Source organism: Schistocerca nitens, chromosome 10 (genome assembly GCF_023898315.1).
Source record: "Schistocerca nitens isolate TAMUIC-IGC-003100 chromosome 10, iqSchNite1.1, whole genome shotgun sequence".
Classification (NCBI taxonomy): Eukaryota; Metazoa; Arthropoda; class Insecta; order Orthoptera; family Acrididae; genus Schistocerca; species Schistocerca nitens.
The window spans coordinates 67,060,875-67,074,299 of record NC_064623.1 but is presented as its reverse complement, the minus strand read 5'-3'; the positions used below and the strand labels follow the sequence as shown (position 1 = coordinate 67,074,299).

The 13,425-nt window shown below is 43.3% G+C and overlaps 1 protein-coding gene across 1 annotated transcript in view; it reads right to left on the bottom strand.

Annotated features, from left to right (window-relative positions):
- The window catches only part of LOC126209874 (zinc finger protein 628-like), a 146,709-nt gene that overhangs the window by 94,260 nt on the left and 39,024 nt on the right, over window positions 1-13,425 (bottom strand). The window contains exon 4 of the mRNA XM_049938998.1: window positions 12,006-12,188. Within this exon, the coding sequence (XP_049794955.1) occupies window positions 12,006-12,188 (183 nt within the window). The remainder of the gene's footprint in view (window positions 1-12,005; window positions 12,189-13,425) is intronic.

Sequence of the window (13,425 nt, the reverse complement as noted above, 5' to 3'; positions counted from 1 at the left end):
TTCTCCATAGGTATAGTTCTCGGTATGATAGCGAAATTCCCTCCTTTTTGAAGAACAGACACTTCCTCTTCGGTCAATTGTCGTTCAGTGAGGTTGACCACTGTGTGTGACATGTCGGGAATCGCCTTGTCGGTCTGCTTCCGACATCTTTCAAACTTTTTCTTCTGTCGCTCGGTGTAGCACTCGAGTTCGTTCTGCATGCTCCTGTGAGTGATGCTGTCGATCTTGTCCCAGTCGTCTCGATGCATTCTGCTACTTAGTTGATAGAAAATGTCCAGAAGTTCATGATCCGTTCTTGCCAAGTCTCTCCGTGTTGTATGTATTCGCTCACGAAGAAAAGCTCGTTCCATTCTGTCGTAGATACGGTGTGCTTGGGCGGTGGTGAATAGGCACTTACATCTCAAGAATTTCGGTGTAGCACATTCATCTCGACACCGTGACAGAAAGGCGAGAGAGGTCACACACAGTGGTCAACCTCACTGAACGACAATTGACCGAAGAGGAAGTGTCTGTTCTTCAAAAAGGAGGGAATTTCGCTATCATCCCGAGAACTATACCTATGGAGGACATCATTGCCAACACCGAAGCAGCCATTCCAACCCTTCCTTGTGAAAGGGCAGAGGAAATACGCACTGAAACATCCAGGATACTGCGCCGAGCAAAACCACCAGCTTGCAACCTGAAGAAAGAAGAGGTACAAGCCATTAAGAATCTCCACGCCGACAAGAGTATATTGGTACTGCTTGCCGATAAGGGGAATGCGACCATCGTAATGAAGACCGAAGATTATGAGCAAAAGATCCGAGACCTATTAGATCCGACGACATACCGAAAACTAAGCGCAGATCCGACACAGCGTATCACACAGAATACGAATCGATTAATCAAGGCGTCTTCTCTGCCGGTGGACATACAGAGAAACATGCGCAACACAGAAGCCCTACCACCTAGCCTGTATGGGTTACCCAAGATCCATAAGAACAGCGTTCCACTGAGACCGATTGTTAGCGCTCCTGGATCACCGACATATAAACTGGCAAAACACTTGGCCTCTCTGCTCCAGCCACACGTGGGGAAGACCGACACATACATTAAGGGCTCAGGACATTTCATTGAGAAGCTGAAGAAACTGAAACTTGCACCAAACGACATCCTGGTCAGCTTTGATGTTGTTTCGCTATTTACGAAAGTGCCACTCAGTGATGCTCTGGAGCACATCGGTTCCATTTTCCCGCAAGAAATCAGAAAGCTCTTCCATGCATGTTTCACCACGAGCTATTTCACGCGTAATGGCAATTTCTACGAACTGCTGGAAGGCGTCGCCATGGGTAGTCCTCTCAGTCCAGTGATGGATAAACTTCTTCATGGAACAATTCGAAGCACAGGCACTGGACTCGGCGACTTGCAAACCTAATGTGTGGTACAGGTATGTCGATGATACTTTCGTGGTGTGGAGCCATGGTGAAGAACGGCTCGGTGACTTCCTAAGACACTTGAACAGCCTCCATGCCAACATAACATTTACCATGGAAGTAGAAAAGGACAAGAAACTGCCATTTCTAGATGTGCTGGTCACAAGGGACGGCGAAAACCTGGGACACAGCGTGTATCGAAAACCGACACACACGGACCGATACCTGCACAAACTGTCAAACCACCACCCGAGCCAGAAAAGAGGCATGATTAGTACGCTCATAAGGAGAGCAGGAGGAATATGTGAGCCGCAACACCTCAAATGAGAAATGCAACATCTGGAAACTGTCCTGAGGAGCGATGGGTACTCCACAAATTATATTAGAAGTGTAACAGAGCCAAACACTCGGCGGAGTAAGGAACCAGAAAAAGAAATGTCGGATACGGCCTTTCTGCCACACATTCCCAGAGTGACGGACAGAATCGGCCGTATATTGCGCAAACATGGCGTAAAGACGATTTTCAAACCGACAAGGAAGATCAAAGAGTGTCTTAGATCGGCGAAGGAGAAAAGAGACCCACTTGCAATGTCGGGGATATACCGTATACCATGCACATGTGGAAAAGTTTATGTCAGAATGATTGGACGATCCATTAACACCGGGAACAAAGAGCATAAGCGACATTGCAGGTTGGGGCAGGTGGAGAAATTGGCCGTGGCAGAGCACGCACTGAATGAGACCGACCATGTAATAAAATTCGCCGTGACGGAAGTTCTGGCTGTAGAGAAGCACTATCACACGCGCTTGTTCAGAGAAGCTGTTGAAATACAAAAACACGCGAACAGTTTGAACAAGAATGAGGAAAGCCTTAAGGTAAACGGATCCTGGCTTCCCGTACTGCAGCGAACGACCGTCGCAGGTAGCAAGAGGAGAACCGCACCAGAAATGACCGCGGAGAAGCCCTCGGACGTTGGCGCGCCAGGTACATATAGTCTGCGCCCGCGAGCTCGGCTCCAGTTCACCACCGGCAATGGAGGGTGAAGCTTTGACAATGCCAACCACTCGTGCTGGCGAAACGTCCGAAAAATCATTAGATGAACATCGGCCGAAGGACCCGAGACAGAAGCAAATAGGCAGTTTGTCAATGACAATTGTGTCCTCCAAAAACAGTTCTTGGTCAAAATCTAGCTAAGTTTTAGATACGAAATGCCCCAGAACTTCAAAAATGACTGCGTCCATATTAGTCAATATTCTAATACACCAATGTAAAATTGCAAAACAGCACAATACTGTGAACGTATGAGAAAGTCACATCTCGACCAACCCCAAAAGTCATCAATCTGAAAGAATATCGACATCCCACAGCACACTGAACATCGAAGATGTAACCTATGCAGTCTGACAAACCAACCAACAGACCAACAAACTGAATGTGTATAGCGCTGTTGGCCAAGCGACCAACTAATTTTTCATATCTAGCAGTTGGTTGGGTTTGACCACCCGGTAGCTTACAACCCCACCACTTCACCCTATCCCTTCCACCATTTCAGCCTACAAATTTTGCCGTGTATAGTGCTATCAAATAATCTGCCTGAGTGGTGTTTGTCAGCTGTCTGTGCACGGGAAATATACTCGCACAATAGTGGAATGTCAAACAACACATATTTTGAAGTTGTTCACCTTAGGATGATAGAATTATTGGGAAATTACACAGGCAGCAAATGTCTTTGGGATATTAACTGTGAGACATACAGTAACAGAAAAGCAAGAATGCAGCATTGACTTCCTTGTTGCAAATCTTTAAACAGTTCAATACAGACGACACATCTCTGATTTTGAGGCATAAATTAGATAATATGCAAATGGAATACAGCAGAGAATTGAAGGAGGTATGCACTTTTCTACAGCAGAAACATTGTAGGGCAATCTGATTACAATGAATAGCACACAACACTGTCATCAGTGTCTGAGACATATTACGACTTCATTTCATTATATACAGCAGTTCAGAAAAGCATGCTCCATCCATTCCAAGACAACTTGGAAAATCATCATCTACCAGCTCCTCCAGTAAAAGAAAGTGGTTGAATTTCTTCCTTTCCGTAAGACACTTCTTTGTCCAAAGCTTTCTATTGGCTTTTCTTGGCATTTTAACCTTCAAAACAGCCACCAAAATTCTCAGATTTTCGTTCAGCGGCATCTTGTCGAACCTAATCACATTGCACTTCCTACTAACAATTCAGAAACAGCAATAACGAACGGGGCGGCACTACATTCGCTGAGTGACGTCGTTTGGGACTTGTGTATGGTCGGTTGATGCATGTGTAGGACGCTTTAGAGGGGCTTCACACTCATGTGCCTTACATCTGGAATCTTGTCCGATCCACACCATGATGGCTTGCAGCAGTTGCCCAGGATGACAGAAGTCTGACACATAATTTTTTTGGCTCTCTATCTTATTTTAAAAGGGGTCAATTTTCCAATTACTTAGTAATACATGCTTCAAATTTTGGTTTCATGCATTTTTAAATGACTGGCTCACACAAGCAGAAAACCACAATCTATATTCAAGTGAGTAGCATTTGTAGTGAAGGTAGAAAAGTAAAACAAAACAAACTGAAAACAAGATTGGCAATCTTTTCTGTGGTGTAAGGTCGAGCACACCTGCAGATTTGCAACTAGTAGTCTGTAATAATTAACCAGCATTGGAAGGAACAGCAAATGCACGAGTCCCTCCCTACAAAAGTGAACTTATCTCCTCCCTCATTATGTGCAACAGCCCAGAGTTGGATAATGTACATGCAGTCCCTACTAAAGGGAACTTATCTCCTCCCCTCATTACAAGCAACAGAATGGAGTCTGATGATGTATACCCCCCTCCTCCCTTTTCCAGGTAAAGATGCCGGCAACACATCTTGAAAATGATATGCTTTATCTGACATCAGTCCCAATATTGCTACCGCCGATACAGTGTGTCGCAATATCGCCAGTTTAACATTTCAATGTAATTCTTCTCTGCTGTCATAGGACTGGTACACAAATGGTTGTACAACCACCCATCACTGAGTGAGCTGACAGTGCAGCTTGCATGAAGATGTGGTGTGGTCTTCAGTGACAGTAGGACAACAGTGGGGAAGATCAAAAGGGAGAGACACGGCAGCTGACAATAATACGACAGACAATTTGTGAAAACTGGGTAGGCGTCCGAGAACTGTTATCTCCTGTGTGTGTGTGTGTGTGTGTGTGTGTGTGTGTGTGTGATGGAAAGTTGAGGGAGGTCGACCAGACACACAAATGCCATTTGCGAAAAGTTCAGACACCCCAGAGACAAAACTGAAGAGACTCTAATTTCCTGTATGACTGAGTACCACAGAAACATATGTTTGACGCCTTGTGAAGTATTATCCTTAGCACATAAGAATGGCAGAGCACATCATCAAAGTTCAGAGAAGAGCACCTCATTTTGTACTGTCACAAAATATGGAAGAGAGTGGCACGAATACAGTAAGAGAGTCGATATGGTGGTAAAATAGAAGCTTTCTCGCTGCGGAGAGATCTTTTCACTAAATTTGCATCACCAAAATATTTTCTCGGCTCCAAACTGCATAGGGAGCAATGACTGATGCAATAAAATAACTGAGATCAGAGCTTGTACAGACTAATTTAGATATTCATTTTCCCCACATACTTTTTGAGAGTGGAATAGCATAGAAATAGTCTGAAAGTGGTTCTACACACTCTCTGATAAACACTTCAGTGAGAGTCGCAGAGCAGTCATACAGATGTTATAACCATCACTAGCTGTCTGCATCATTAGGAAGGAGAAGATCACAGGGTCGGAAAGAAGAGACCGCAGCACGAGTGCCTCAATATTCAGCGAAAATAGCAACCAGTGGCAACATCAACCGTCGAATCTTCCAACAGTGATGTGTCTGGCACAAGTCTATATCTGCTCTCAAAATTCTGATGAACTGTACAGGGTGTCCAAGAAGTCCCCATACCCTGCTGACTTTGTAAAACTAGAGAAATAAACAGTCATTTTATTAGTATCCTTTCTTTGGCAAAACCCCACATTGTACAACAACACTGCTTGACTTGGAGAAAAGCACTTTTGTTTCAGGCAGTGTCAAAGACAGGCTGATTACAGGACATGAGAAAATGCCATTACTCTGTCAATTTTCAAATACCCCATCTCACTTGAGAGGGTTATTTCCTGATGAATTTGTGCAACATCTCAGTTAACACAAAAGGACTGTGGTTTTCTGGTCTACAGAAAATCTCCATTGTGTGCAAGAATTGCGGGAACCTGGCTCGTGTTACAATATGGGCCAGGATGTCACGACAATATCTATTAAGATGATTTTTTTTAAGGGTAGACAAATGGAAATTTTATCTGGACCACATTATCACCACAGGTCAAAGATAAGGGAATCGTAGATCACTTGCAGTAACAGCAGGATGGAGCTCCGATACATTTTGCTACCCGAGTGAATGACTTCACGAATGAACAAAATCTAGGAAATTGAATTGGGTGTGGTTCAGCAACATCTCCAGGCCCATCAAAATGGCCACTGCTAAGCCTGGGTTTTAACGCACCAGACAACTCATTACAGGGAACAATTTAGTCCCACATGGCTCAACATCAGTACAAGACTAATAATTTAAAGTGCACAGGAAGCCTTATGAAGTATAACTCCTGAGATGCTCTGCAAGGTAAGGAGGATATTGAGAAGCATAGGTCTCAGCATATGCTACGTACTTTCTATATGATGTTTCACAATTCATGTTAGTAGATCAACTTTTACATAGGAACCCATGTCTTGAAACGCCATTCGACAACTTAACGTTGTTGTTGTTGTTGTTGTTGTTGTCTTCAGTCCTGAGACTGGTTTGATGCAGCTCTCCATGCTACTCTATCCTGTGCAAGCTTCTTCATCTCCCAGTACCTACTGCAACCTACATCCTTCTGAATCTGCTTAGTGTATTCATCTCTTGGTCTCCCCCTACGATTTTTACCCTCCACGCTGCCCTCCAATACTAAATTGGTGATCACTTGATGCCTCAGAACATGTCCTACCAACCGATCCCTTCTTCTGGTCAAGTTGTGCCACAAACTCCTCTTCTCCCCAATCCTATTCAGTACCTCCTCATTAGTTATGTGATCTACCTATCTAATCTTCAGCATTCTTCTGTAGCACCACATTTCGAAAGCTTCTATTCTCTTCCTGTCCAAACTATTCACCGTCCATGTTTCACTTCCATACATGGCTACACTCCATACAAATACTTTCAGAAATGACTTCCTGACAGTTAAATCTATACTCGATGTTAACAAATTTCTCTTCTTCAGAAACGCTTTCCTTGCCATTGCCAGTCTACATTTTATATCCTCTCTACTTCGACCATCATCAGCTATTTTGCTCCCCAAATAGCAAAACTCCTTTACTACTTTAAGTGTCTCATTTCCTAATCTAATACCATCAACATCACCCGACTTAATTCGACTACATTCCATTATCCTCGTTTTGCTTTTGTTGATGTTCATCTTATATCCTCCCTTCAAGACACCATCCATTCCGTTCAACTGCTCTTCCAAGTCGTTTGCTGTCTCTGACAGAATTACAATGTCATCGGTGAACCTCAAAGTTTTTATTTCTTCTCCATGGATTTTAATACCTACTCCGAATTTTTCTTTTGTTTCCTTTACTGCTTGCTCAATATACAGATTGAATAACATCGGGGAGAGGCTACAACCCTATCTTACTCCCTTCCCAACCACTGCTTCCCTTTCATGTCCCTCGACTCATAACTGCCATCTGGTTTCTGTACAAATTGTAAATAGCCTTTCGCTCCCTGTATTTTACCCCTGCCACCTTTAGAATTTGAAAGAGAGTATTCCAGTCAACATTGTCAAAAGCTTTCTCTAAGTCTACAAATGCTAGAAACGTAGCTTTGCCTTTCCTTAATCTTTCTTCTAAGATCAGTCGTAAGGTCAGTATTGCCTCACGTGTTCCAGTATTTCTACGGAATCCAAACTGATCTTCCCCGAGGTCGGCTTCTACTAGTTTTTCCATTCGTCTATAAATAATTCGTGTTAGTATTTTGCAGCTGTGGCTTATTAAACTGATTGTTCGGTAATTCTCACATCTGTCAACACCTGCTTTCTTTGGGATTGGAATTATTATATTCTTCTTGAAGTCTGAGGGTATTTCGCCTGTTTCATACATCTTGCTCACCAGATGGTAGAGTTTTGTCAGGACTGGCTCTCCCAAGGCTGTCAGTAGTTCTAATGGAATGTTGTCTACTCCCGGGGCCTTGTTTCGACTCAGGTCTTTCAGTGCTCTGTCAAACTCTTCACGCAGTATCGTATCTCCCATTTCATCTTCATCTACATCCTCTTCCATTTCCATAATATTGTCCTCAAGTACATCGCCCTTGTATAGACCCTCTATATACTCCTTCCACCTTTCTGCTTTCCCTTCTTTGCTTAGAACTGGGTTTCCATCTGAGCTCTTGATGTTCATACAAGTGGTTCTCTTATCTCCAAAGGTCTCTTTAATTTTCCTGTAGGCCGTATCTATCTTACCCCTAGTGAGATAAGCTTCTACATCCTTACATTTGTCCTCTAGCCATCCCTGCTTAGCCATTTTGCACTTCCTGTCGATCTCATTTTTGAGACGTTTGTATTCCTTTTTGCCTGCTTCATTTACTGCATTTTTATATTATCTCCTTTCATCAATTAAATTCAATATTTCTTCTGTTACCCAAGGATTTTTACTAGCCCTCGTCTTTTTACCTACTTGATCCTCTGCTGCCTTCACTACTTCATCCCTCAAAGCTACCCATTCTTCTTCTACTGTATTTCTTTCCCCCATTCCTGTCAATTGTTCCCTTATGCTCTCCCTGAAACTCTGTACAACCTCTGGTTCTTTCAGTTTATCCAGGTCCCATCTCCTTAAATTCCCACCTTTTTGCAGTTTCTTCAGTTTTAATCTACATGTCATAACCAATAGATTGTGGTCAGAGTCCACATCTGCCCCTGGAAATGTCTTACAATTTAAAACCTGGTTCCTAAATCTCTGTCTTACCATTATATAATCTATCTGATACCTTTTAGTATCTCCAGGGTTCTTCCATGTATACAACCTTCTATCATGATTCTTAAACCAAGTGTTAGCTATGATTAAGTTGTGCTCTGTGCAAATTTCTACCAGGCGGCTTCCTCTTTCATTTCTTAGCCCCAATCGATATTCTCCTACTACGTTTCCTTCTCTCCCTTTTCCTACACTCGAATACCGGTCACCCATGACTATTCAATTTTCGTCTCCCTTCACTATCTGAATAATTTCTGTTATTTCACCATACATTTCTTCAATTTCTTTGTCATCTGCAGAGCTAGTTGGCATATAAACTTGTACTACTGTAGTAGGTGTGGGCTTCGTATCTATCTTGGCCACAATAATGCGTTCACTAAACTGTTTGTAGTAGCTTAGCCGCGTTCCTATTTTCCTATTCATTATTAAACTTACTCCTGCATTACCCCTATTTGACTTTGTGTTTATAACCCTGTAGTCACCTGACCAAAAGTCTTGTTCCTCCTGCCACCGAACTTCACTAATTCCCACTATATCTAACTTTAACCTATCCATTCCCCTTTTCAAATTTTCTAACCTACCTGCCCGATTAAGGGACCTGACATTCCACGCTCCGATCCGTAGAACGCCAGTTTTCTTTCTCCTGATAACGACATCCTCTTGAGTAGTCCCCGCACGGAGATCCGAATGGGGGACTATTTTACCTCCGGAATATTTTACCCAAGAGGACGCCATCATCATTTAATCATACAGTAAGCTGCATGCCCTCGGGAAAAATTACGGCTGTGGTTTCCCCTTGCTTTCAGCCGTTCGCAGTACCAGCACAGCAAGGCCATTTTGGTTAGTGTTACAAGGCCAGATCAGTCCATCATCCAGACTGTTGCCCCTGCAACTACTGAAAAGGCTGCTGCCCCTCTTCAGGAACCACGCGTTTGTCTGGCCTCTCAACAGATACCCCTCCGTTGTGGTTGTACCTACGGTACGGCTATCTGTATCGCTGAGGCACGCAAGCCTCCCCACCAACGGCAAGGTCCATGGTTCATGGGGGGGACAACTTAACAGAGCATCAAATTTATAGATGCTGGCACCTGCAAATGAACGTAAATACAAGGTGATTGCGTGATGATGTTACTAACTTTCAAGGATGATGGAGAGTGATAAATGTATTAATTTGAGATCAGGGTCCCTGGTTCGAAAACAATTGAGTCAACAATTACAAGGAAAAATCATTCTGACACCTCTGACAATGGAAAACATGTACCGGTACTGTTGCTGCTAAGAATGTATGGTATGCAACTTTCAGAAGTTTTAGTATGGATGAAAACAGAACAAATGTCTAGTAAACATGGGCTCTAAAATGAGTACCTAAGGAGCTATGAGCACTTGTTCATCTTCACTAGTGTGAAATGCATCTTCTCTATTGAGCAGGTGTTCAAAGCTCTTAAGGTATGCATTTTAGAGCCCATATTTACTGGCTATTTTTCACTTGTTTTGGTCAATACACCCCCTCTGGAAGTTGCCTACCCTACAATCTTAGCAACAATAGTACTGGTACATAGAATGAGATTTTCACTTTGCAGCAGAGTGTGTGCCGATATGAAAGTACTGGTACATGTATTTCACGGCCAGAGGTATCAAAATAATTTTCACTTTCAACTCATTTGTTTCTGTTAAAGGAGCAAATTGATACACTTATATTTCCCCCATCATCCTTGAAAGTTTGTAACACCATAATGGAATCAATCTGCATATACATACAGTAACAGGCACGAGCACATTTAACTTTGAAACTATGTAGTGCCATTGGATGAAGTGTCTGGTTATGGATTCCTATGTAAATCTTGATCTACTAAGTCACATCAACAACCACTAGAAGCGTGTAACATGAATTGTTAAACACCCTGTATGCATGTAAGTACCTACATACAGGGTGTATGTAAAGTCCGGGAATACTTTCGATTATTTATTGCACAAAAACTAAGCATTGTACAGATGTCATACATATAGAGAAACTCAGAAAGTTTTTTTTTACAAACATTCAATATGCGAACCACGAGTAACCCGGCAGACGACAATACAGTAATCGAATTCTTGCCATACCTGTCCCAGCAAGGCATCATCGACTGTGGCAGTCACGTCCCGTATTCTCTCCCAGAGCTCTGCTGCATCACATGGTAGAGGCAGAACATACACCAGATCTTTAATGTGTCCCCACAGAAAAAAGTAACACAGAGTGAGATCTGGTGATCGGGGAGGCCATTTCACGAAACACCTGTCCCCTTCTGTAGCACGGCCAATCCATCGATGCGGCAGCTCCGTGTTCAGGTACCCACGAATTTCACGATGAAAATGGGGTGGAGCCCCATCCTGCTGAAAGATGAATGGAGAGTCCAATTGCATTTGAGGCATCAGCCATTGCTGCAACATGTCCAAGTAGGATTACACAGTGACAGTGCCCTCGGCAAAGAAGAATGGCCCGTACAGTTTTCAATGTGACAAGGCACAAAAAACATTTACCTTTGGGGAATCACGCTCAAATTCAATGCATTCGTGTGGATGCTTTGTACTCCAGATTTGACAATTATGTCTGTTCACTTTCCCATTAATGTGAAAAGTGCCTTCGTCGCTAAAAATTAAGTGACCAGCAATGCCATCCCCATCCTCATTCAATTGTTGCAACTGCGAACAAATCATCATTGAGCTTCTGCACTAGCTCCCACTTGAACGGTTTCATAGACAGCTTCTGTCGCAGGACTTTCCACACTGTCATTGGAGCCATTTTGAGTTCAAAGGATGCACGACGCACCGATTTCTTTGGACTCCTTATGTATGTCTCTTGTACGTGCTCCACATTCACTTCATTTACACTGGGACTTCCTCTTCTCTTTGCAGGGTGCAAGCAACCAGTCATAACGAATTTGTTGTGCCAGTGGTAAATGGCCTTCCTTGTTGGTGGCTTCTTACCATACTTGGTCCTAAACATCCGTTGAACAGCTGTAGCACACTTGTTTTTGTCGAACTCCAACACACAGAAAGCTCGCTCCGCACCCGAACTCGCCAGGTTTGCAACTAGCGCTGACAATTGGCAAATTACCAAACTACGCTGTGGCACTATACATGAAAAAAAAAAAAAAAAAAAAAAAAAAAAAAAAAAAAAAAAAAAAAAAAAAAAAAAACGTTTCTCTTGAAAATGACATATGTATGACATCTGTACAATGTTTGGTTGTTATGCAATAAATAACTGAAAGTGTTCCCAGACTTTATGTACAACCTGTGCATAAGAAACTTTTTGACCTAGCCAGACATGGACTTCTCAGACACCCTACAAAATGGTTTCATGCAAAATACTTGAAAAACTCACCTAGAAAACAGCTAGTGCAGCAAAAGAACACAGGACAGCTAAAAAGGAGAGCTATTCACTGCCATTTAACTGCATCCATGCCTCATACACTGAACAGTAATTACAAAACAGCAAACCGTGCACACACGACAGTACCTCTCCTGTAGGAAGCTGCTGCCACAGAAGGCAGTAGCCTGCCTCGAGAACAGAGCTGCCTCATCGGGGAGCACAGGCGGCGACTGCACCGGGTAGAGCAGCGGCAGCGGCAGGGGAGGCGGCAGGAGTGGGGGCAGAGGGTCCTCCACTGCCACGCCCCCAGCCACGTCGCCGCCGCCCGCCCTGAACACAGCGAGCCGAATTCTCGCAATGAGCACACCAATTGGGGCCAATGTTTCTTGTATTACAGGCTCATCAGCTAAATTGCTGCCAAACCTCCTCGTAATGCAGTCTCACCATCTACATTGTGCCTGAAGTTCCTCAAATTACAGGATCACCTGCTACATCGGGGCTAAAGTTCCTCAAATTACAGGATCACCAGACGAATAGGAGCTAAAGTTCCTCATATTACATGCACATCATTTTCAGTCAGTCGTCAAACACTTTAATAATGATGAAATGCAGTTCTAGCTCCCACATTTCAGCTTCCTTAATCGGTTTCCAGCTCTGTACAAACAATTTACCGCATAGAGTCATTACTGGGTTGTCAGGGTGCTACAAGGTTTTTAAAAATGTCAGTTAATATGGACAATGTGATACTGTATGGATTTTAGGAAAACAGGAAGTACTGGACTGACCAAGAAGCTATTAATTTTCTTTTAATTAAATGACGGGAAACAGTTTTTACTTCTTTACAAGATGGAAAGAGATCGATAGTTGTTGTTACACTATGTGATCAAAAATATCTGGATACCTGGCTGAAAATGACTTACAAGTTTCTAGCGCCCTCCATAGGTAACGCTGGAATTCAATATGGTGTTGGCCCACCATTAGCCTTGATGACAACTTTCACTCTCGCAGGCATACGTTCAATCAGTTGCTGGAAGGTTTCTTGGGAAATGGCAGCCCATTCTTCACGGAGTGCTGGACTGAGGAGAGGTATCTATGTCAGTCGGTGAGGCCTGGCACGGAGGCGGCGTTCCAAAACATCCCAAAAATGATCTATAGTATTCAGGTCAGGACTCTGTACAGGCCAGTCCATTACAGGGATGTTATTGTCCTGTAACCACTCTGCCAAAGGCTGTGCATTGTTAACAGCTGCTCGATCATGTTGAAAGATGCAATCGCCATCCCCGAATTGCTCTTCAACAGTGGGAAGCAAGAAGGTGCTTAAAACATCAATGTAATCATATGCTGTGACAGTTCCATGCAAAACAACAAGGGGTGCAAGCCCCCTCCATGAAAAACACGACCACACCATAACACCACTGCCTTTGAATTTTACTGTTGCAGATGACGTTCACTGGGCACTCATACCCACACCCTACCATTGGATCGCCAGATTGTGTACCGTGATTCGTCACACCACACAACATTTTCCCTGTGTTGAATTGACCAATGTTTACGCTCTTTACACCAA